Raw genomic sequence first — 23,016 nt, forward strand, 5'->3', positions numbered from 1 at the left:
GGAGATCTGGGCTAGAGAGATAAATTTACACACCAACTTCAAATAGATGACAATTGAAGCCATGGTAATAGATGGGATCATCCAGAGAGTGTAGAATGAAGAAATAAATGGTCTGTGATTGGAATGTTAGGGAACACCATCATTAAGGGAAAGAGGAAATTGAAGAAAATGAGGAGTGGGCAGGGAAGGGAGAGCATTACAAAAAGAAGGAAGTGGGGAGAACCAAGATGGCGGCATAGGTTAACACCGGAGTTTGCTGCTTTGAACAACTACTTCAAAAGTGAAACTAAAAGACGGAACGGACATCACCCAGAACCACTGGAACTCTGGCTGAGTGGAAGTCCTACAACTAGGAGAAAAGAGAAACGCATACGGACACTCAGAGGAGGCGCACTGCTGAAGTCAAATTCTGAGGTGCGGAGTGCGCGGAGCGGGCTGGCGGCGGAGGGCGCGGTTGGCGTTTTCAATCGGGAGGGAGTCGCAGACTCTGAGCTCCAGATCCGGGCGAGTCTTTAGGGACCCAGACTCAAACGGGAGGAGCGGGACTGCCTGCCTTCTGTCAGAGCGAGTGCAGCTTTCTCTCCGAGCTTTGCAGCGGGTGCTGGGACTCAGAGAGGCAGAGCCCCTGGGGACAGGACTGAGAGCCGCCATAACTGCTCTGTCTGGCCCACCCTGTTGATCCTGTGCGACCCGCCCCGCCCAAGCCCTGCACAGAGGCATTTGCCGGATAGCCTCAGGCAAACGCCAGATTAGCACCTCCCTAGAGGACAGAAGTTCTCTCACTGCTGACACAGCTGATTCTCATAGCCACTTGGCCTGGAGGTCAAACCCTCCCTGGAATTAGCTACAACAATCAAGATTTAACTATAAGACCACGAACAAAGACCACTAGGGGGTGCATCATGGAAGCATAACAAAATGCGGAGACAAAGAAACAGGACAAAATTGTCAATGGAAGATATAGAATTCAGAACCACACTTTTAAGGTCTCTCAAGAACTGTTTAGAAGCCGCCGATAAACTTAATGAGATCTACAAGAAAACTAATGAGACCCTCGATGTTATATTGGGGAACCAACTAGAAATTAAGCATACACTGACTGAAATAAAGAATATTATACAGACTCCCGACAGCAGAACAGAGGAGCGCAAGAATCAAGTCAATGATTTGAAATGCGAGGAAGCAAAAAACACCCAACCGGAAAAGCAAAATGAAAAAAGAATCCAAAAATGCGAGGATAGTGTAAGGAGCCTCTGGGACAGCTTCAGGCGTACCAACATCAGAATTATAGGGGTGCCAGAAGATGAGAGAGAGCAAGATATTGAAAACCTATTTGAAGAAATAATGACAGAAAACTTCCCTCACCTGGTGAAAGAAATGGACTTACAGGTCCAAGAAGCGCGGAGAACCCCAAACAAAAGGAATCCAAAGAGGACCACACCAAGACACATCATAATTAAAATGCCAAGAGCAAAAGATAAAGAGAGAATCTTAAAAACAGCAAGAGAAAGAAACTCAGTTACCTACAAGGGAATACCCATACGACTGTCAGCTGATTTCTCAACAGAAACTTTGCAGGCCAGAAGGGAGTGGCAAGAAATATTCAAAGTGATGAATACCAAGAACCTACAACCAAGATTACTTTATCCAGCAAAGCTATCGTTCAGAATTGAAGGTCAGATAAAGAGCTTCACAGATAAGGAAAAGCTAAAGGAGTTCATCACCACCAAACCAGGATTATATGAAATGCTGAAAGGTATCCTTTAAGAAGAGGAAGAGGAAGAAAAAGGTAAAGATACAAATTATGAACAACAAATATGCATCTATCAACAAGTGAATCTAAGAATCAAGTGAATAAATAATCCGATGAACAGAATGAACTGGTGATTATAATAGAATCAGGGACATAGAAAGGGAATGGACTGACTATTCTTGGGGGGGAAAGGGGTGTGGGAGATGCGGGAAGAGACTGGACAAAAATCGTGCACCTATGGATGAGGACAGTGGGTGGGGAGTGAGGGCGGAGGGTGGGGCGGGAACTGGGAGGAGGGGAGTTATGGGGGGAAAAAAGAGGAACAAATGTAATAATCTGAAAAATAAAGATTTAATTTAAAAAAAAATAAAAAAAAATTAAAAAATGAAGAGAAAAAAAAAAAAAAGAAGAAGGAAGTGGTAAAAAACGCTATATGCAGTCAGTCAGCATTTACCCAAAGAAGGTAATTCAAAAGAAAGAAAACCTATTTGCCCAAATGATGTCATAATAATCCTATATAAGAGAGGAATATGCTAATTAGCCATTACACCCTGAGGCATAACGACGGAGCGTGTCACGCAGGAGGGTGGACCAGCAAGGTCCAAGCGGGCTGCGGAGAGCTACAGGAGGGGACAGGGCAGCAAGCTATGAGGGAGGGGGGAGGAGAGGGAAGGAGGAGGAGGGCGGGGGCAGCAGGCGGAGAGCTACAGGAGGGAGGCAAGGGCATGGATTCATGCGCAGGGCTACTAGTAGATTATCTACACTAATAAAAGAGAAACATGGTAATTGGCGTACGACCGATACTCTTTTCATTGGCTAATCATCGAGATATGCAAATTAACTGTCAGCCAAGATGGCGACTGGCAGCCAGGCAGCTTGAAACTAACATGAGGCTTGCTTGCCTCAGTGACGGAGGAGGATCGCAACGTTCCCCGCCTGCGGCTGCAGGCCTCTGAGCGGGCAGTTTAAGAAACATTGTAACAAATACCGCCGGACTTCAGCCTGCAGATTCGCAACATTATAAGCAAAGGCCAGAAACCTACTTTCAGCTGGAGGCCTAAGAGCTGGAGCCAAGCCTCAAGCTAAAGCTGGCCCAGAATAAAAAAAAAAAAAAGGAAAAAAGGAGCATTTGGGAGTTCAGTCACCCCCAGCCTGAAAACAGCCCTCAGCCCCTCACCCAGACTGGCCAGGCACCCCAGTGGGGACCCCCACCCTGATCCAGGACACCCTTCAGGGCAAACCAGCTGGCCCTACTCATGCACCAGGCCTCTACCCTATATAGTAAAAGGGTAATATGCCTCCCGGCACCAGGATCAGCGTGACAGGGGGCAGCGCCCAAACCCCCTGATCGCCCTGCGGCTCTGTGTGTGACAGGGGGCGGGGCCCCAACCCCCTGAGCAGCCCTGCTCTGTGCCTGATAGGGGGGAGCTCCCCCCACCCCCCCACGGGCCCTGCTCTCTGTGTGATGGGGTAGAGCCATAACCTCCCCATTGGCCCTGCCCTGAGTGTGACAGGGGACGGTGCCCCAACCCCCTAATCGGCCCTACCCTGAGCGTGACTGAGGGTGGCATCACAACCTCCCAATCTGCCCTGCTCTGTGCATGACGGGGCAGCACCCCAACTCCCCAATCAGCCCTGCTCTGAGCCCGACCAGGGGCTGCACCTAGGGATTGGGCCTGCCCTCTGCCACCCGGGAGCAGGCCTAAGCCAGCAGGTCGTTATCTCCCGAGGGGGTCCCAGACTGTGAGAGGGCACAGGCCGGGCTGAGGGACCCCCCCTCCCCCCCGAGTGCACAAATTTTTGTGCACCAGGCCTCTAGTAATAGTAAAAATTTGGAAACAATTCAAATAGCCAACAATGTGGAATGCTTATGTGAATTATGGCACATTTATTCATATACTTCTTTGCAGCCATTAAAGTGACTATTAAAAAGACTATTATAATGGGAAAAGTGTTTATGCTAAATGAATGGAAGAAAGAACAATAAAACGTTTGATTCACACTTTGATTTTTAGCTAGACTCTGAATACCATTGATATACAAGCTCCTTGAAGGCAGGGATCTTATTTATCTCCAAATCCCAGGCCTAGGACAATAACTGGTACATAATTGGTTCTCAGTAAATGTTTGTTGAATTGGATGGACTGTTTAAAACTATTGTTTTGTGCGGTTAAGGATTGGGAGGAAATAAGAGATATAGGATTAATTGATGTGTTAGAACAGTGGGATTTGGGTGGTTATTTTTTCTTTTATATTATGTTTATACAGTTAGCGAAAGTCAGTAGGAAAAAATAGTCAGATATTTGGGAGCTATTTGGTATTTTTACAAAATGTTTTTCTTTGCAGAGATGATTGTTTTAATTTCATAACGCTGAGAAGCGGGATGGTAGGGCCCTTAATGTTTTTCTTAAAAGAAAATGGGAGTACAGAGATATTGAAATCCCTTCTGTTGTTCCAGAGTCAGCTAGTAATAAGATTCACATTAAAGGCTATGGTTTTTTAGTTTATAGTTCTTTTAGTTTAGTTTCATCTCTTTGGTTAGTTTACTTTCTCCATTTTGAAAACAGTGCAAGAAGACAGTGCAAGAATCACCAGGGGAAAGTTCACATATGTGTGATTTTAAGTATAATTGCTCCTCTTTATGGTTGACCATAAGATTTTCTGTCCTTTTTGCAGCTCACTCAAGGCCTATATGAATTCAGAGTGATTGTAGATGGTCAGAATTCCCATGGGGAAGGCTGTGTGAACGTGACGGTAAAGCCAGGTATGTTTCTCAGCCCTGACTGTGCCTCCATTGCTCCCTCTGAGGATTCCCAAGGAGAGGGAGATTTGATTTTAGGGGATTTTAATTTCCATTCTTTTTAAAAAATACATTTATTGGGCAATTCCTAATTCAATGTAGAAAAAGATATAGGGTGGCAAAGTATATACTTTGGTTTTAGTTGGAACACTTCGCTGGGCAGGGAAATGTTAGCCACATGACCTACAGTGCGGTATGGCACTGAGCATAGCCCGTCTGCCTGAGAACTGCTTCTCCAGCGGGCCATGCTGAGAGAGGACCATGTGTGGTAATTAAGAGATACAAGAAAGCCAGGAACCTAGGAAAAGTATGTAGGAGAACCAGCCAAGTCGCTGGCCCTTTCTGATCTCTTTCCAGAAATGTGGGTGTTTGTACACAGTCTTCCTCACAGAATCCCTGCCATTTCTCCTTCACGTTGGACACCAAATTCCATTATTCTTTTTAAGTGATCAGTAGATTACAGTGTGATAGCAAGGTATCTTGTTTTGCATTTTCAGAGATATTTGGGGGAAATTGGCAAAGTGGTCCAGACATTGGCACAAATTCTTAATACTATTCTCTGTCTTTGTTAGTAATAGATTTTCTTTCTTTTTTTTTTTTTTTATTGATTAAGATATTACATATGTGTACCCTCTACCCCCCCCCCCCCCCGCTCATCCCCTCACCCCCCCGTTGTCCGTGTCCATTGGTTAGGCCTATATGCTTGCATATAAGTCCTTTGTTTGATCCTTCCCTCTTGCCCCCACCCTCCCCTACCTTCCCTCCAAGGCCCGACAGTCCAATCAGTGCCTCTCCGTCTCTGGATCAGTCCTTGTTCATCAGTTTATGTTGTTCATTATATTCCACAAATAAGTGAGATCTTGTGGTATTTATCCACTCTCCAGTTCCATCCATGCTGTGGCAAATGGTAAGAGTTCCTTTTTCTTCTTCCTCTTCTTAAAGAATACCTTTCAGCATTTCATATAATGCTGGTTTGGTGGTGATGAACTCCTTTAGCTTTTTCTTATCCGTGAAGCTCTTTATCTGACCTTCCATTCTGAATGATAGCTTTGCTGGATAAAGTAATCTTGGTTGCAGGTTCTTGCTATTCATCTCTTTGAATATTTCTTGCCACTCTCTTCTGGCCTGCATGGTTTCTGTTGAGAAATCAGCTGACAGTCGGATGGGTACTCCCTTGTAGGTAACTGACTGTCTTTCTCTTGCTGCTTTTAAGATTCTCTCTTTATCTTTTGCTCTTGGCATTTTAATTATGATGTGTCTTGGTGTGGTCCTCTTTGGATTCCTTTTGTTTGGGGTTCTCTGCGCTTCCTGGACTTGTAGGTCCATTTCTTTCACCAGGTGGGGGAAGTTTTCTGTCATTATTTCTTCAAAAAGGTTTTCAATATCTTGCCCTCTCTCTCCTTCTGGTACCCCTATAATTCTGATGTTGGTACGCTTGAAGTTGTCCCAGAGGTTCCTTACACTATCTTCATATTTTTTGAATCTCTTTTCTTTTTTCTTTTTCGGTTGGGTATTTTTTGTTTCTTTGCATTTCAAATCTTTGACTTGATTCTTGGGATCCTCTTGTCTGCTGTTGGATCTCTGTAAAGTATTCTTTATTTCAGTCAGTGTATGCTTAATTTCTAGTTGGTCCTTTTTCATGTCCTCCATGGTCTCACTATACTCCTTGAGGGATTCATTAAATTTATCGGCGGTTTCCATAAAATTCTTGACAAACCTTATAAACGTGGCCTTGAACTCTATATCCAGTCGTCTGTCCTCCTCCGTTTCTGACAATTGTGACCTGTTTCTTTGTCTCCGCATTTTGGCTGCTTCCCTGTGTTGATAGAGTGGCCCTGCGCGCCAGGTGTCCTGTAGGGCCCAGTGGCTCAGCCTCCCCAGTTACCTGGGGTGGACACTCTTGGTGCACTCTTGGTGCCTTGGTTGATGTAGGATCACTGGGAGGAATTGACCTCCAGGCCAATTGGCTGTGGGAAGCAGCTGTGTCTGAAGTGGGAGAATGGTCCCCCTCTGACCACTGGGTACAGTGGCTCCTGGATCTAAGGAGGGGCTAATTCAGCCCCTGCCTGAGGCCTCACAGCCGGGGCCACGAAGAGGCTCAGCTGTGAAGCAATGCAAGCCACTGCGGGGCCTTGGGCCTTCTCTTGGAAGTTCCGGGTCTGCTTGGCTGGGCTATAGTTAGGTACATTCACATGCAAAAGCCTCTGCTGCAGCCTGGGTGGGGCGGGGTCTCAGGGAGTCAAAGGACGGAGAAAGACGCTATGGCTGATTCTCCGCGCCCGGAGTCGCGCGTCTCAGTGTCCAGGTAACGGCTGCAAGCACCTCTGAGGGAGATCCGCCCTCAAGTTCGCCTGCTGCCGTCTGACAGAGCAGCCTCTCCCCGTATGAGTCCTGGGTCCCCAGAGACTTCCCAGAACCGGAGATCAGAGCAGTCGGGAGCTTGTGATTCAAAAAGACAGCCGCGTCCTCAGGTGCCACCCCCTTTCCGCGCGCGCGAGCCGCCGCCGTACCTCTGCACTCAGCCTCCGCAGCTCCTCTGGCTCTCAGCGTGCTTTTCTTTTCTTCTAGTTGTAGAAATTACACTCAGCCAGCCTTCCTGTTTTTCTGGACGATGTTTGCTCCGTCCTTTGGGATAATTTTCAATTGCTGTGGGAGGCGACTATTTCCCGGTGTTTATCTATGCCGCCATCTTAGTTTCTCCTAGATTTTCTTTTAATTCCTTTGATTTTATAGCCAAGGTAATACTTGCTCTTTCTTAAAAATGTGTTTAGCATAAAGACCATTTGATCATTTCTCAATGAAAAGGCCACTGGGCTCTCAGTCATTCAGGTGGGCTAGAGTGAGTGGTTGGTGACCTTTCTAACACTCCGGCCTACTCACCTCCCACACAGTCAGCTCCCAGGTGGTTGAGAAATTACTCATCTTTTCAGCAGAGTTGTGGCAGGGATAGTTTGCTTTCCAATGCCTTTGTTGCACACATTTTATTGGTTGTCCACCTCTGGTCAGCTTGCCTGAAAGCAGTCACTTGCTACTTTAGTACTTTTCACAAACTAGGTAGCACATGAGCATTGAAAGAATGCACAGGACGTGGTCTTAAGAAAAGTCAGGCTTGCAAGAGGCTTAAACACTCCTGGGTGTCTTATGTTAGAATGCCAACCTTGTGACATACATTTGGCGATGCTTCAGATGCACATTAGGTATTGGAAACATTTATAATCCACCCAGAGGTGGCCTGCTCTTCTTATAATTTACAAAGCCCCTCTTTTAATTCCTTCTGGGTCATTTTCTTGCAGAGCCCCGTAAAAATCAGCCTCCTGTTGCCATTGTATCACCACAGTTCCAGGAGATTTCTCTGCCAACCACTTCTACAGTCATTGATGGCAGCCGTGAGTATTTACTGGGCACAATGTTTTAGAACAGCATTCACTGGATACTCTGGTCAAAGATTTGGACCAGCATTCTGCTTAGGCTTCTTGACCACAATATGGGAAGACCAACCATCTTAAGCAACTGATAAGGAAGTAAAAACCAGACAGACCCTATTTAAAACCCCCATGTGGCTTCTTTGAAGTAACATTTCTATTCTGAGATGGTAAGAAAGTGGGATTATGCATGCATTTAGCATTATTTTAGTTGAAATTTTCTGGTTTTCAAATTTTCTTAGATGGAGTTGCCATTCTCGGTTATGGAAACAAAACTCTTTCCTATCATGGCAAGATGAGTAACTGAGAGTCTTAACTGAGGAGCTCTCATCCAGCCATCACTGCCTAACAAGATTGTCAGCCTTCTCCTGGAGAGACTCACACAACCCTGCTTGGCTCACTAACATTGTCTCTTCAGAGGACAGGAGAGGATCTCTGGGTCTTTGCCATTGATCCTGGCTATGTGTGTGTAGGAGGTTTCAGGCCTATCATCTCACCAATATTTGCTTGGCTTCTCTTGAAACCCATAAAGGCCCTGTTACCCTGACTATTTTGGCAGAGGTAGCCACTGCTTTAGCAGAGGACTCTCTAGCAGTGTTAGACATTTCATGTAGATAGTTCTGACAAGAGGAGGCTAGAAGAATCGCAGGCCAAGAGGTAAGAGACAGGACAGGAAGAGGCACTTGGGAGAGTGGTAGAAAGATTCATATAGTACCATTTCATTTTATATTTTTGAATAGGTCAAAGTTAAATAATATGTAAAGGTACAGGGCAAAAGAATCTCTACCATCCCTGTCATCCAACTATCCAGTTTTTCTGCAGACAAGCAATGGTATTCTTTTATGTATCTTTCCAAAGATATCTTATGCATAGATAAGAAGATGCATATACAGTCTTTATGATAAAACAGTATGTACACTCTTATGTACAATGCCTGTTTCTATATTTTGGATAATTTTTCTGAATCAATATGTGAAATACTTTATTCTTTTTTTCTTTTAACGATTACATAGCCTTCCATAATATGGATGTACAATTTCATTGTTTGAATATATACTTATTTTCAGTCAATCTCTACTGATGACCATTTAGATTATTTCTGGTCTTTCACTATTACAAATAATGTTACTGTGAATAATCTTGTAAGTATGATGATGAACACATATGTAAGGATATCTGTAGGATAAATTCCTAGAAGAGGAATGCAGGGAAAAGGGTAAATTTTGCCAAATTGCTCTTTACAGTGGTTGTATCAATTTATGCTTCCACCATGACTTAAGAAAGTTCCTCTTTCTCCACACCTTTACCCATTTATGTGTCATGAAACTTTGGTCTTTACCAATCTGATAGGTTTAAAAATGGTATCTCAAGTGAAATTTAAATTTGCATTTCCTTTAAGTGAGATTGAGTATCTTTTCATGCATTTAAGAATTTTTTATTTTCCTTTTCTTATTCAGTAACTTTTTAACCAGAGTTGCCTGTGTTGGAGTCCTTGGAAAACTATGCAGTGGAATAGTCATAGAGAGACAGAATGACCCAATATTCATAGGGAAGAAATAATCTGGAGAGATAGCCTCTAATTTCATGAAGTTTCCCTAGCCTCAAATCTCTATAGGTAGTTGCCCTGGTTTGTGAAACTGAGTAAGTGCTGAGACCAGGCGCTCTCATGTTGTAACCGATGTTTCTTTATGATCAAGAAAGCACTGATGATGATAAAATCGTCAGGTACCATTGGGAAGAACTAAAGGGACCTCTGAGAGAAGAGAAGATTTCTGAAGATACAGCCATATTAAAACTAAGTAAGCTCGTCCCTGGGAACTACACTTTCAGGTAAATTTAGGATCCTTCAAGTTTACCATTGGCCTTTATTTTCCTTATATGGGTTCTACATTCTTATAGGAGTAACTCTGACAGATACCAATTTAATTGTAGAGTGGTTGAAAATATAGCCTGTGGTTCCATTGATTCTTTGAGCCCTGAAGTAAATTGTGGTCACAACACAAATAACTTTTTAGGGCAAAAGCCCTTGCATAATAGATTAGGATCCACCACAGTTAGTCCTATTCAAAGTCTTATCTGGCAGTTCTCCAGACATTTTTAGGATTTCTGTCATTAAGTGAAAGGACCCGTCTTTCTTTGCCTTTTCTCAGGAATAATCTAGCATGAACCTACTATCATCTTGTCTTTTCCCTATGGGAAATTCTTCTTCAATTTATCTCTCAAAACCTTTACTTTTTAAAAATATATTTTTTTATTGATTTCAGAGAGGAAGAACGAGGGAGATAGAAACATCAATGATGTGAGAGGATCATTGATTGACTGCCTCCTGCAGGCCCCACACTGGGGATGGAGCCTGCAACCTGAGCATGTGCCCTGACCAGGAATCGAACCATGACCTCCTGGTTAATAGGTCGATACTTTTGACACTTTTTGTGGTTTATTTGAATATGAGTTGTAGGATCTTTATTTAGGGCTTTTTGGAGAATTTTATTCAAAGACAGTCCTTTTGGGAACTAGTTTCAACATTCTAGAATATGATTAATAAGTGTGTGAGGCTGACTCTAGAGTAATCCTCCTTATATTTGCACAATTCCTTGTATGTTACAAAGTACTGTATCATCCAAACACCATATGTACATGATATTGTTCTCATTTTATATCTGAGAGAAATGAGGCTCAGTGTATTTACTAAACTGCACTGAATTGCAGATTTTCTAACCCCCATGTCAGGGCTCATTCTACTCTGTTCCTTGACTTGACCCATATGTATTTTGTTTGCTTCCTAGAATGCTTTTCTCAGTCTGTTGGAGTTCTGCCTATCCTTAGGGACCTACAGTTTTCTGTGAGGCTCTCTTGGATTCCTCCAGAGAGGAGAGAAGGTTGCACTCAGTGCCCTTATGTGGCGTCTACCACGGTGCAACAGCTTATTCTTGGGTGTTTGTGTCCCCCACCAGATCTGATATTAATCAAGTTTTAGACACTACCAGAGACATAGTGATGAATATTGTAGCACAACACCTACAATATAAATGCATATGCAGGTTCTGACTTAGCATCACTGTCACTGACTCAAGACTTCAGGAGAATGAAAGGTGGTTGCCATTTAACAAGGTTGAAGCCTTTTCATTGGCTTAAAATGGGAAAGTGAATTGATTTCTCTTAGATTTCTAATATAGGAATTTTAACATTTATGGGATTTAATCTGGGCTAGGTTGATGTTTTGAAAAATAACTACTGGTTTTTGAACACTTACTATGTGTTTAGTACTGTTCTGAGCTCTTTGCAAGTAGAAGGCCATTTAAACCTTATAAAAAATATTATAATTACTCTTATTTTATAGATTAGAAAATTTAGGTACCAAGAGGTTAAGTAACTTGCCCAAGGTCACAAAAGCAGTCTGAGCTTTTAACCAAGGTTAAAAACAGTGTTTCAGATGGATAGGGTATTAGGGATCTATTCTTTTTTTCTAAACCTCAATCTATGAACTGACAGGGTTGAGTTTGATTAGCATTAAGGCCCAATCTGATTCCACTCATTTCTCTACCGTGCTTCTACATGGCAGTACACGGCAGTATCCTTTTTCCCAGCACTGTGGTCAGCTGCTATTTGTTTCCAGGATTCTTGCATGTAAGCCAATGACCGAGGTGAAAGTCAGTAATGGGCAGCTTCTATTTTGCCACCCATCTATAACTTGCTTTTATTCTGAAATAGGAGACAAATAGTGTATGTAAAAAACAAAAAAACTGAAAACAGTAGGATAACTGGAAAAAAAAAAAAGGAAACTTCTGTGGATTTTTCTTCTGATGTTTGTTGATTTGCATGTCTACTAGTATGTATCTGAGGTTTTTGTACTCTTTCTCAAGGCTGTAATACCAAAAATCCCCTTCAGACCATAGGAAAAGGTGAGGCTGTGGGGAAAAAACCCCACAGATGCCTGGCTCTATCTGTGGCTGCTGGTGAGATTTAAACAAGTGACATGTCTTTTTTATGCTTTTTATCTTTCTGTCAGCAAAATGGAAGGAGCCCAAACCTCCTTGCTTATGCTCACATTTTGAGGTGGTAAGAGCAGCTTTAGGCTGTTCAGCTGGAAGGCATCATTTTGGTAAATGCCCTGTTCTTATAAATGAACATTATTTTTCTCTTTCAAATCCTGTTTCACACTGGCACAAACCGTGAGACTGTTGCATAGGAGAATTCATTTCCATCTTGGGCTCCTGTCTTACCACAGCCAGCCCTCTTAGTCCATCCCAGAGGCTGTCTGCTCAGGATGTCCATTCCTGTGAGTGTACATAGCCAAAAAGGATGGTGGGGAGGAGAGCTTGTTGCAGTCAGAGCACTAGTTAATGTAGTGTCTCTGTACCCCATAGGAATAGGGACCAGAGACTCTCTTAAGACTTGGTTTCTAGGCTTGGGAGTCAGAGAACTGGGCTTGCATCTTGGCTCAGAATGGGGTGCTGGGCAGGTTACTTAGCCTCTCTAAGAGACTTGTAAATTGAGATTGATAATAGCTGTGAGGGCTAGATCAGACAGTGCTTGTACGGTCCCAGCACACAGATACATGTAGGCAGCAGAGCAAAACAGCGCTGGAGACACACTGCCTGGACTCAGGTCCTAACTCCACTACTTTCAAGCGTGGGCGAGTTACTTGACCTCTCTCTGCCTTAGACCTTCATATGTGTAAGGAGTAAAATGAAGATAGGACTTTATAGAGCTGTTGTTTAGTGAGTTGTAAACCACTTGGAACAGTGCCTGGTATACAGTGAACCCTTAGTCAGTGTTAGCTTCTAGTATTACTCTACCTTTCTAAGAGGAATGGTAAGAATTGGTTACTAATTAGTAACCCTTCCACTTTGGTATTTCTTATTCTTGATTTTCAGTCGTCTTATGTTTCTTCTTCTTTACTGAAAGCCATTCCTGATTGCACTCCTCTCTCTGCCCTAATAGTTTGACTGTAGTAGACTCAGATGGAGCTACCAACTCGACCACTGCAAGCCTGACAGTGAACAAAGCTGTGGATTACCCCCCTGTGGCCAATGCAGGCCCCAACCAAGTAATCACCCTGCCCCAAAACTCCATCACGCTCTTTGGGAACCAGAGCACTGATGACCATGGCATCACCAGCTATGAGTGGTCACTCAGCCCCAGCAGCAAAGGGAAAGTGGTGGAGATGCAGGTAGGAGGGAAGAGTTTCTGTCTTTTCTTGCCCAGGGGAATTGAAGCTACTGGACTGGTTCACCTATCCAAGGCTTGTTCTTGCTGTATTTTAATGACCAAAGTCAAATTTGTGCATAGAATATTTGAATTTCTTTTTAAATCCAGAAAGTTTAAGGAGCCTTTAATTAACATACGATCAAAAACCTTTACCTTAAATGTTTAGTATCAGGGGAAAAGACTGGATGAGAAATGGTAGCTGCTCTAGGATAATTCTAGAGAGTCAAACTATTTAGAAGCTGCATGGGTGTGAATCTTACAAATTGGAGTAGATTGCCCTACTAGGTGGTGAGCTCTTCTCTGCAGATATTTAATAAGAGACTAGATCTGTCACCACACAGGTAACATAAGTAAGTAAAGAAAACTGGATGGGGTTGTGGTGAACCAGAGAACTTAATCCCTGACTAAAGGGGCCAGCTGCTTCTCAGGCCCAGCTGGCTGTGGCCAGATGGAAGTATGGTCCCATTATTATCAGGAAAACATAAATATAGACCTTTATGTGAAAGTTTACAACTTTTAGGACATATAGGCCAAACAAACTGTCTGTAAGAGGCTGTCAGGTTTTCCCACTGTTCTAAAGTTCCTGCATTGGAGTTTGTTCTAACTTATATGTAATGTTCCTTGTGACACTCAGGAGTCTATGTTTCTACATTTGAGGCATGACTTAACTCTACCAGACCGCTGTACCGATTTTTTGGTAATTTCTGAATCTGCCGCTATACCGCTGTACCTAATTTTCGGTACTTTGCCTAGTACGTGAAAAAAATGCGTAGACCTATTTTTCTACAATGTCTCCAAGTTCCGTCTTATTCTAACCACTTGTTTGCATGTAACTAACATTTTTCTATATCATGTTGGTTTTTTCTCTTTAATGCTCAGGAGCCCAGGTATAGGGGACAGTTAGGTTCAGGGCCTCAGGTCTGGTAGACTTAAAGCTCACATTTCACCTGGGTTTAGTTTAAGTATTGTGTTGGGTTTCTCTGTTGCTGCAGAATCTGCACAAATCTGTAAGGGTCAGCGTAGCATTACATAGCATCTGGAATGGCTGCCATGTTTTATTGAGCACTTCATTAGGATCACTGTGCAGCCTTTGTAGGAAGAACACTTTTAAAAATTGTGTTATATATTCACTAGAGGCCCTGTGCACGAAATTCGTGCACGGGGGCAGGGGGTGTCCCTTAGCCCGGCCTGCACCCTCTCCAATCCGGGACCCCTTGGGGGATATTCTAAACCAGCAGTTGGACATCCCTCTCACAATCTGGGACTGCTGGCTCCTAACCACTTGCCTGCCTGCCTGCCTGATTGCCCCTAACCGCTTCTGCCTGCCAGCCTGATCGCCCCCTAACTGCTCCCCTGCTGGCCCAATCACCCCCAACTGCCCTCCCCTGCTGGCCCAATCACCCCAAACTGCCCTCCCCTGCTGGCTCAATCGCCCCCAACTGCCCTCCCCTGCAGGTCTGATTGCCCCCAACTGCCCTCCCCTGCTGGCTCAATGCTCCCAACTGCCCTCCCCTGCTGGCCTGGTCGCCCCCAACTGCCCCCCCCTGCTGGCCTGGTCGCCCCACGCAGCCTGCTATTTAGTCATTTGGTCATCCCTCACTAATCCGCTGCTGGCCTGGTCACCCCATACAGCCTGCTGTTTGGTCGTTACTGTCACTGTGATGGCATCCTGGACAATTTACATATTCCTCTATTATTAGTATAGATGGTCTTCTTTCTGCCTTGGGTCTTAGAGGGTGATCTTGGTTATCTTTGTACATTTCCCTATATTCCCCTCCCTTGTGAGGGCTCTGATTTTATTTGAAACTGCTGCTGTGTCAGGGAGGGTTGTTCCCTTTAGGGGAGAAACTTTTTAACAAGATGTCCCATAGCGTCTGATCCAGCATTCACTAATTTTGCTGAATTCTAGGAGGTAGTAGCTTAGTACCAATAGGTTTAGAAAACTGGGTAAGTCTCTTAGACCCAAACAGGACTTAGCATATGATGTGATTCTGGGAGGCTGCTTTTCCATGGTCTGTGTTTCTATATCCAGGGCGTTAGAACACCAGTCCTGCAGCTCTCTGCCATGCAAGAAGGAGACTACACCTACCAGCTAACAGTGACCGACACAATAGGACAGCAGGCCACCGCTCAAGTGACTGTTATTGTGCAGCCTGGTAAGTTCCAACCTGGAGGTGCAGGCTCTTCTATTGGCTGGTCCCTTTAACCTTGGGGAGAAGAGGGTTTGGATTCTGAGGTGTATGAGGGAGCAGTAGGAGGCGCCAATCCAGGGAGCCCCTGGCAGCTTCTATTGTCCCAGTAACTTCTGTTGTTCATCCCCTAGCTAGAGAGAAAGAGTAGTTACAGCCTCAGCTTAGCCCTTGCCCTGGGCTAGTTAATTGCCTTCAAGGGGACATAAAAGGTTGAGTCTCTGCCATCCCAAATCCTATCATGTGTCTTTTAAGGACCAGCTTCAAGCCTACTTCCTTAAGAAAGCCCTGTTGTATCACTCAGACCCTTTCCTTTGAACTCCTGGAGCATTATATTTCCCATTTAGCACGGCATTGTAACTTCAGTAGGTTCTGCCACGTTCTTTCAGGAGTGTTCCATTCTGCATTGTGAGTTTCCTGATCATACCCCAGTACATATCTGTCCTACAGTATCTGACCGTTCTCTGGGCAGAGAGGCAGAGCCTTCATGGCTTCCAGAATATATGTCCCAATGGATCCTCTCCTTTCCCAACTGCACTGCCTGCTTTTGACCCGTATATCTCTGTCTTCTAGAAAACAACAAGCCGCCACAGGCAGATGCAGGCCCAGATAAAGAGCTGACCCTTCCCATGGATAGCACAACCTTGGATGGTAGCAAAAGCTCAGATGATCAGAAAATTATCTCGTATCTCTGGGAAAAAACACAGTGAGTATTGACACAAAGCCTTACTTATGCAAAGACTCCAGACATTTGCAGAGCAAGGTTTTACTTATTTTTTTTTTAGTGTACTTGCTGTGCCCTGACCTGGTGGCTCAGTTGGTTGTAGCATCATCCCATACACCAAAAGGTTGCAGGTTCGATCCCCATTTGGGGCATGTACAGAGGTCACTGGTCGATGTTTTTCTCCCCCACCCCCTCTCTCCCTCCCTCCCTTCTTCAGTCTCTAAAAATCAATAGAAATAAACAAATTTAAAAATTAATTAAAATATTCTCAGGCAAGAATTAAAAAAAAATTTTTTTAAGTACTTACTTGCTCTTGTTGGCTTATTCAAGGGGGCTGTGACTGAGAAAGGTTTGCAATGCCAAACTTCAACACTAAGAAAATTATATAAGATAATTTTTGTAAGAAATAAAGAATACTTACCATCAGCTAGTCCCCAGGTAGTATTTTGCAGTCCTGGTGCTTTTACAGGTGTAATCCACCTGCTGAAATGCATAGTTTAATTACACTTGAGAGGCAGGATGGAAGGGGTAATGGAGCAGAAAAATACTGTTGCTCAAAATTAACTGGGTAAGGCTGGCAGGGGGACGGGGCAGAGCAGCTATCAAGGAGAATTGAAAATTCATCTACAAAATGAAAGCATTGCTCTATTACTATATCCTTTTTTTTTTTTTATTGCTTAAAGTATTACTATATCCTTGAAGACCACACTTACCAACTACATTAGCCACAGGAGAAAGGCAGTGACCAAATAATACTAATTAAAATGGAATCACCTAATTGAACCATTCCTGGCTCTCATAGTTTCTTTCAGCTCCTTTAAACCATAACAACTGGAACTCAAAAGTAGTGAAAAAATTCCAAGGAAGAGTTAAAAGTTAAAAAGGAGTTAATTTCTCTGTTTCCAAAGGTAGCAATCATAGAACAGACTGGGTGTTTTGTTTTTGTTTTTGGTCAGGGGCATTAGAGGTGGATGGGAAAGGGCTGTAATTGGACTACAGAAACTAACTATTGGTGAGTTGGATTCTAGAAATTATTTTTCTCAGCTTTTGTTTCTATCTTTTGGAGAACCTAATCTTTCTTCTTCAGCCCCATGTGTTTTAATTATAAGTATTGAAGATACTAGTGATGAATCTTTTGGTTGAGTTTTATTCGTGTTTACAGCAGAAATAATGCTTATTAGCGAGCTTCATTGGGGAGAATGTTTCAGGAGGGGCTATTAGAGTCAGAGGTCATAAGTTTAAACAGCAAAACAGAACAGAAGAGTCTACAGATTTCTCTGATTGTCCTGTAGTTTTAAGGAACGCTCTGGGGTGTTTTAACCCTTGAGCAGGACTCAAGAGTGTGTGCAGCGTTGTGCCTGGGCAGCTGATACACAGCTCACTCGCCTGCTGCAGGCTGCTGAGTGAGGCCCCAGGGGAGAAGGAAGGATGCCCGGAGTGCCAGGTCCCCTGTGGTCCCTGTCTGGGAGCTGGCGGGAGCTTTGCTTTCAGAGCTACTAGGAAGAGGATGCTTTCGCCCTGAGAATTCCTCTGCAGCTTTGGCCCACTTCCTTTGTCTGACTTTTCAGCAAGAGTGAGTTTGGCATATGATTAAGAAATGTGTTTTGCTTCTTTGCTGGCAAGAGCTGGACCAACTACTGGGCCAGAAATACTTTTCAGAAACATCACTATGAAATCATTCTTTTGATCAGAGACCTGCTTAGAACACTTTCTTCCTTTTACAAACTGGAACAGCAAAGAGTTTAATGTTCTAGAAGCTCATATAAAGGATAAAGCTAAATCTGTTTGAAAACTGGTGAATGGAATTTTCTGATCAGCAGGTAGCCTGGATTGTGGGGCCAAATGACACTCTGTCCAAATGGAATATTTTAAAACTTGTCCTCTCAAGGTCTGGGAAACAATAGTTCATGTTTCATCTGAGGCAGTAATTGTCTGCACCTGCTGAGTCAGGGACAAGAGAGCAGCAAATGGGTCCACAACTCCAGCCTCTGGTTTCTCTCTTTGTCCAGGGGACCTGATGGGGTGCAGCTCGAGAAGGCTAACAGCAGTGTTGCCACTGTGACGGGGTTGCAAGTGGGAACCTACGTGTTCACCTTGACTGTCAAAGATGAGAGGAACCTGCAAAGCCAAAGCTCTGTGAATGTCATTGTCAAAGAAGGTACCTCCCTACCTCGGGTTGGTGCAGCAGCCTCAGGATTAGATAACTGAGGAATTCATCATCTCTTGTTTGGCTGCAGAAATTGATTTAGAGACAGGGTGTGGGGAAGAAAGTTGGGGTAAGGGCAGCTGATACTTGCTTTTTTCAAACAATCTTCATTGAGAGTGGTTGTAAGGTGATTTTTCATTTCTTACATTCCCCTCTCTCCCTTTCTCCTTTCCTTCGTTCTCTATTGAATAGGGAAAGAATTAAGTTTTTTTCCCTTTGCATTTTTATTTTGCCTCTGCTGCTAAGTCCTGGGGTTTCTGTGACTCTCCCACTAGCTACAGTGACACCTGCTGTCAGACTTCAGAATGACTGTCCTGCACTGTAGCTTTCTGTGCTTTTCCTATGAACCTGCATACTGAAGCCAACGTGAGACAAGAGTTGATTTGCCTTGCTCTGGTTTGCAGGCTCATGATCAGTAATGGCCTCGAGAGAGGGCTCTAAGCTGACAGTAGGAAAAACCATCAGATATACAGACGCCCTTCATTTGCAATATCCTGAGCTCGGTAAACACTAGAGAGTACACACCTAAGTAAACAAAGCTGCAGGTGGGGCCCAGGTTGAGAGGCCTCTCTCTCCTTTTTCTCTATTAAAGTACTAAAGAAGGAATCAAAGAAGATGCTCAGAGAATAACATTTTAACCCATATTTTAAAGAGAATTTGTGGTATCAACTGGATGAAACCTAAACTCCAAGGCTTTAATCCAGCTGTGGGCCTTTGTTTCCAATTATCATAAACCTCCAGAGGACAGAAATGGGTTCCTTTCAGGGAGGCTGCCGTGGGAATGTAGGAGGAAACTACCCTTGTCCCCTCTGTTGTATGGTGTCAGAGAGCATTTCTCTCTCCGCCGCTTTAAATCTACACCTTTAGCCCTGGCCGGTTGCTCGGTGGTTAGTGTCAGCCTGTGGACTGAAGGGGCCTGGGTTCAGTTCCTGTCAAGGGCACACACTCAGTTGCAGGTCGATCCCTGGCTCCGGTCAGGATGCGTGTGGGAGGCAACCAACCAGTGTGTCTCTCACATCTATATTTCTCTCTCCGTCTCTATCCCTCCTTTTTACTCTCTAAAAATCAATGGAAAAATATTCTTGGGTGAGGATTTACAAAAAAATAAAAATAAAAAATCTATGCTGTGAGTTGCTGGCATGGATAGACTCCTGAAACAGTTCTCCATTTAACTCCCCATAAACATTATAAAGAAGCATTTCTTTTTTCCCCCTAGAGTATTATATGATGTCAATGATTTCTCTTTGCTTAGAAACGAACAAACCACCTATAGCCAAGATAACTGGGAATGTGGTGATAACCTTGCCCACAGACACAGCCGAGCTGGATGGCTCCAAGTCCTCAGATGACAAGGGAATAGTCAGCTACCTCTGGACTCGAGATGAGGGGAGCCCAGCAGCAGGGGTAAGTGTGCCAGGGGCTAGAGAGCAACACACGTTCCAAGGGGTGAGATGGGAGAGGAGGCTGAGCCAGATAGTCTACTGTTTTAACCAAGTGGTTCCTTATATCAAACCTGATTGCTCTCTGAAATCCAGGGAGGTTAAATGACTTGCCTAGGGTCACTCTGCAAGCTAGCGTGGCACAGGGTGAGTTTCTCTTCCCTAACCTGAGCAGCCATGGGCTGCAGTGCTATTACAGAGCAGAAGCTGCCAGAGGTGAAGCAGTCTAGCTCAGAGGGGGCTTAGAGGTGACACAGCAGCAACAGAGTCCACAGAAGGAGTTTGTTTTGCTTTGCAAACATAGCCATGTTATTCAACCCCACAGGAGGTGTTAAATCACTCTGACCACCACCCTATCCTCTTTCTGTCCAACCTGGTGGAGGGAACCTACACATTTCATCTGAAAGTGACTGATGCGAAGGGTGAGAGTAACACAGACCAGACCACTGTGGAGGTGAAACCTGGTGAGTTCATTTAGTGATGAGACCGAGTGGAATTGCTGGACAAGCCAAGCAGGGCCTCCATCCTGAGACACCTTCTCCCCAGCATGGACAGAGCCAGTTTTTTAAAAAATCTAGAAAGCCCAAGCTGAAAAATCCTTAGAGTCTGTCTGTCCCAGCATTACCTCTCCTACCCACACAGGAATATGGACCTCCTCCTCCTCATCTCAGATGGAGAAACAGAAACTCAGGGTGGTTGTGTCAGAGCCAGGCCTTTGTGCCCAAGTCCAGCCCTTCCTGCTCTACATGTGACTGATGGGAGAGGGTACCCTGGGGATCTGAGCACAGGAATAACTTGAGTCATGATGTCTCATCAACACCCAAATGCAGAAAACATTTATTTTTATGAGTTGAGCCTCAGGCTTTTTCTGACAACCCAGGGAAGGTAAAGTAACTGGTGTCCTCTACATTTTTCAGGTTGGCAGAAATAATATTTATTTCTTAAATAGAACCATGTTTTTATTTTGCTTTGAGGCTAATTTGGTTTTAGAGAGGAAGTGAGTGTGGAGTGGGGTAGAGCTTTACAAATTTCTGAGCATCTGCTGAGGAGGGATTAACTTTAAACCCGCTGTTTATTATCGAGGCCAAACCTGTGTATCGGTACCTTAGACGGGAAGGGTCTTGGCAGGTCTCCCGTCCTTGTCCCAGCTCTCTGAGGACGACAGCCAGGTCACTGTAAAGTCTCTTCTGTGGTCCCAGCTGGTTTGACTCAGTGGATAGAGCATTGGCCTGGGGAACAAAGGGTCCCGGGTTCAATTCTGGTTGGGGGCACATATCTCGGTTGCAGTCTCCTCCCTGGCTAGGGACCTGGTCAGGGCACAAGCAGGAGGCAACCAGTCGATGTGTTTCTCTCACATTGATGTTTCTCTCTGTCTTTCCCTCTCTGCTCCAATCTCTTTAAAAGATCAGTGGAAAAATATCCTTGGGTGAGGATTAAAACAAACAAAAAATCTCTTCTGTATTTAAAATCAGATCACATTGTCCACTAATTGTGTAAATTATACATCAGAACAGGCAAATGTTGCATTCAAGTGTGTGAATAAAGTATTCTGAATAATCACTGAACTTCCAAGTGTAGAACAGTCTTTAGGACATAATCGAAAGGAAAGCACAATGGTTTCCCAGTTCTCAGTTGTAAAAACACCATGTAGCTGTGTGAGGTGGCTCTAAGGAAATCCTTGATTTTGGGATCCTTGTGCCAGATTTCTTTTGTGTTGACTGTTTTCAAATCTACAGGGCAGATGCATTGCCATTATTGATAAGAAGGTTGAGATGGGCATTTTCCCTCTCATTGTTGTAGACAAGTCCCTGAAAATCAGATGTGGATCAGGAGAGGTTGCTAGATAAGCCTAGCCACCCTGAAGAGTTCAGCAAAGCCAGTTGAGGAGAGGCTTTCAAAACAAATGTTTCTCTCTCCCCCACTCCCTTCACTAAACCCTGTTGCCTCCCTGATCCCCCCAGCACCACATGGTGGTAATTCTCAGGTTGGGACATAGGGACCAAGAGTCCTTTCGAAGCTCCAACACCATTTCTGAACGCTCTCATTCCTTCCTCTCCTGTGCCAAAGCACATGCACAGTGGTGGGTCTGTGTTACCTCTCCTGCTTCTAAAGCCATCACTGATCCACATGCTTTCCAGATCCCAGGAAAAACAACCTGGTGGAGATCATCTTGGATGTCAACGTCAGTCAGCTGACTGAGAGGCTGAAGGGGATGTTCATCCGCCAGATTGGGGTCCTCCTGGGGGTGCTGGATTCCGACATCATTGTGCAAAAGATTCAGCCCTACACGGAACAGAGGTAGCTGGGCAATGAATGGGGGGAGAAAAGAAAGACCAACGCCTCCTCCCTCCCCCTGGGCTTTGTGATTGAGCTGAGAGATAGTGTGGGTAGATAGAGAAGAGTGGGCTCTCTGACCAGGAACCACTCATGGTGTACATTTCTTTAATGAGCTCCTCTCTTCTGATTGTGTCACATGCTCTGTGCTAGACACTGCTGAAGGGTGCCAGGGCACCAGGTCAGAAGAGGTCCGTTATGTTTGAAGGCCATTCTAGTAGGAGAAATAAGTAAACATCAGTACAGAGTGGGTTTGACAGAATGTGTGGTATCGTGGAGGCACAGAGGCAAGGGTAACTAATTCTTCTGGAAGTTGGGGTAGGGGATAGTCCAAAGATTTTTCCAGAAGTAAAACTTGCATTGGTCAAGCTTAGGGAAATCAGGAGGGAATTCAGAATGGGGGAACAGCATGAGCTGTAGTCCTATGGTGTGAAAGCACAACAATCCCTCTGGAAGAAATCACAGGTTCAGAGAGCTTACTGGGCCCCAGCATGTGGTGGAAGAGAAGACTGCTGTGTAGACTGAGAATAGTCATATGTAAGTCAAGAAGTTTAAGTTTTGGGCTGGAGAACTCAAGTTAGTTTGTTTTATGTACCTGAAGTTTTTGTTTTGTTATTAAAGCAAGGAGATTGGTTGTTGTTTTATAAGGGAGTTCAGTAGTGTGAAGGCTAGACTGAAATACAGAGACCAAAGACTAGGAGACCAATCAGGAAGCTTTGGAGTAGTCTAGTAAAAAGGTAATAAAACCTGAATTAAGGTAGTTGCAATGGAAGCAGCAGAAGAGAAGAAACTAAAAAGAAATTAAGGGGTAAATCAACAGGACTTGGGAGACCCTGTGAGGTATCAAACATGAGGCTTTGGGTTTGGATGCCTGAATAGATGTGAATGCCATTAATTGAGATCAGGGATACAGAAAGAATCCGTTTCAAAGAAAAGAT

The 23,016-nt window shown here is 44.2% G+C and overlaps 1 protein-coding gene across 1 annotated transcript in view; it reads left to right on the top strand.

Moving 5' to 3' along the window:
* Window positions 1-23,016, top strand: part of KIAA0319L (KIAA0319 like) — a 114,648-nt gene that overhangs the window by 78,555 nt on the left and 13,077 nt on the right. Inside the window, exons 7-16 of the mRNA XM_081086305.1 lie at window positions 4,430-4,517; window positions 7,847-7,939; window positions 9,673-9,805; window positions 12,920-13,148; window positions 15,219-15,342; window positions 15,949-16,081; window positions 18,109-18,257; window positions 19,558-19,709; window positions 20,070-20,208; window positions 21,883-22,042. Of these exons, the coding sequence (XP_080942431.1) occupies window positions 4,430-4,517; window positions 7,847-7,939; window positions 9,673-9,805; window positions 12,920-13,148; window positions 15,219-15,342; window positions 15,949-16,081; window positions 18,109-18,257; window positions 19,558-19,709; window positions 20,070-20,208; window positions 21,883-22,042 (1,400 nt within the window). The remainder of the gene's footprint in view (window positions 1-4,429; window positions 4,518-7,846; window positions 7,940-9,672; window positions 9,806-12,919; window positions 13,149-15,218; window positions 15,343-15,948; window positions 16,082-18,108; window positions 18,258-19,557; window positions 19,710-20,069; window positions 20,209-21,882; window positions 22,043-23,016) is intronic.

Source organism: Myotis nattereri, assembly GCF_964212035.1.
Source record: "Myotis nattereri genome assembly, chromosome: 3".
Classification (NCBI taxonomy): Eukaryota; Metazoa; Chordata; class Mammalia; order Chiroptera; family Vespertilionidae; genus Myotis; species Myotis nattereri.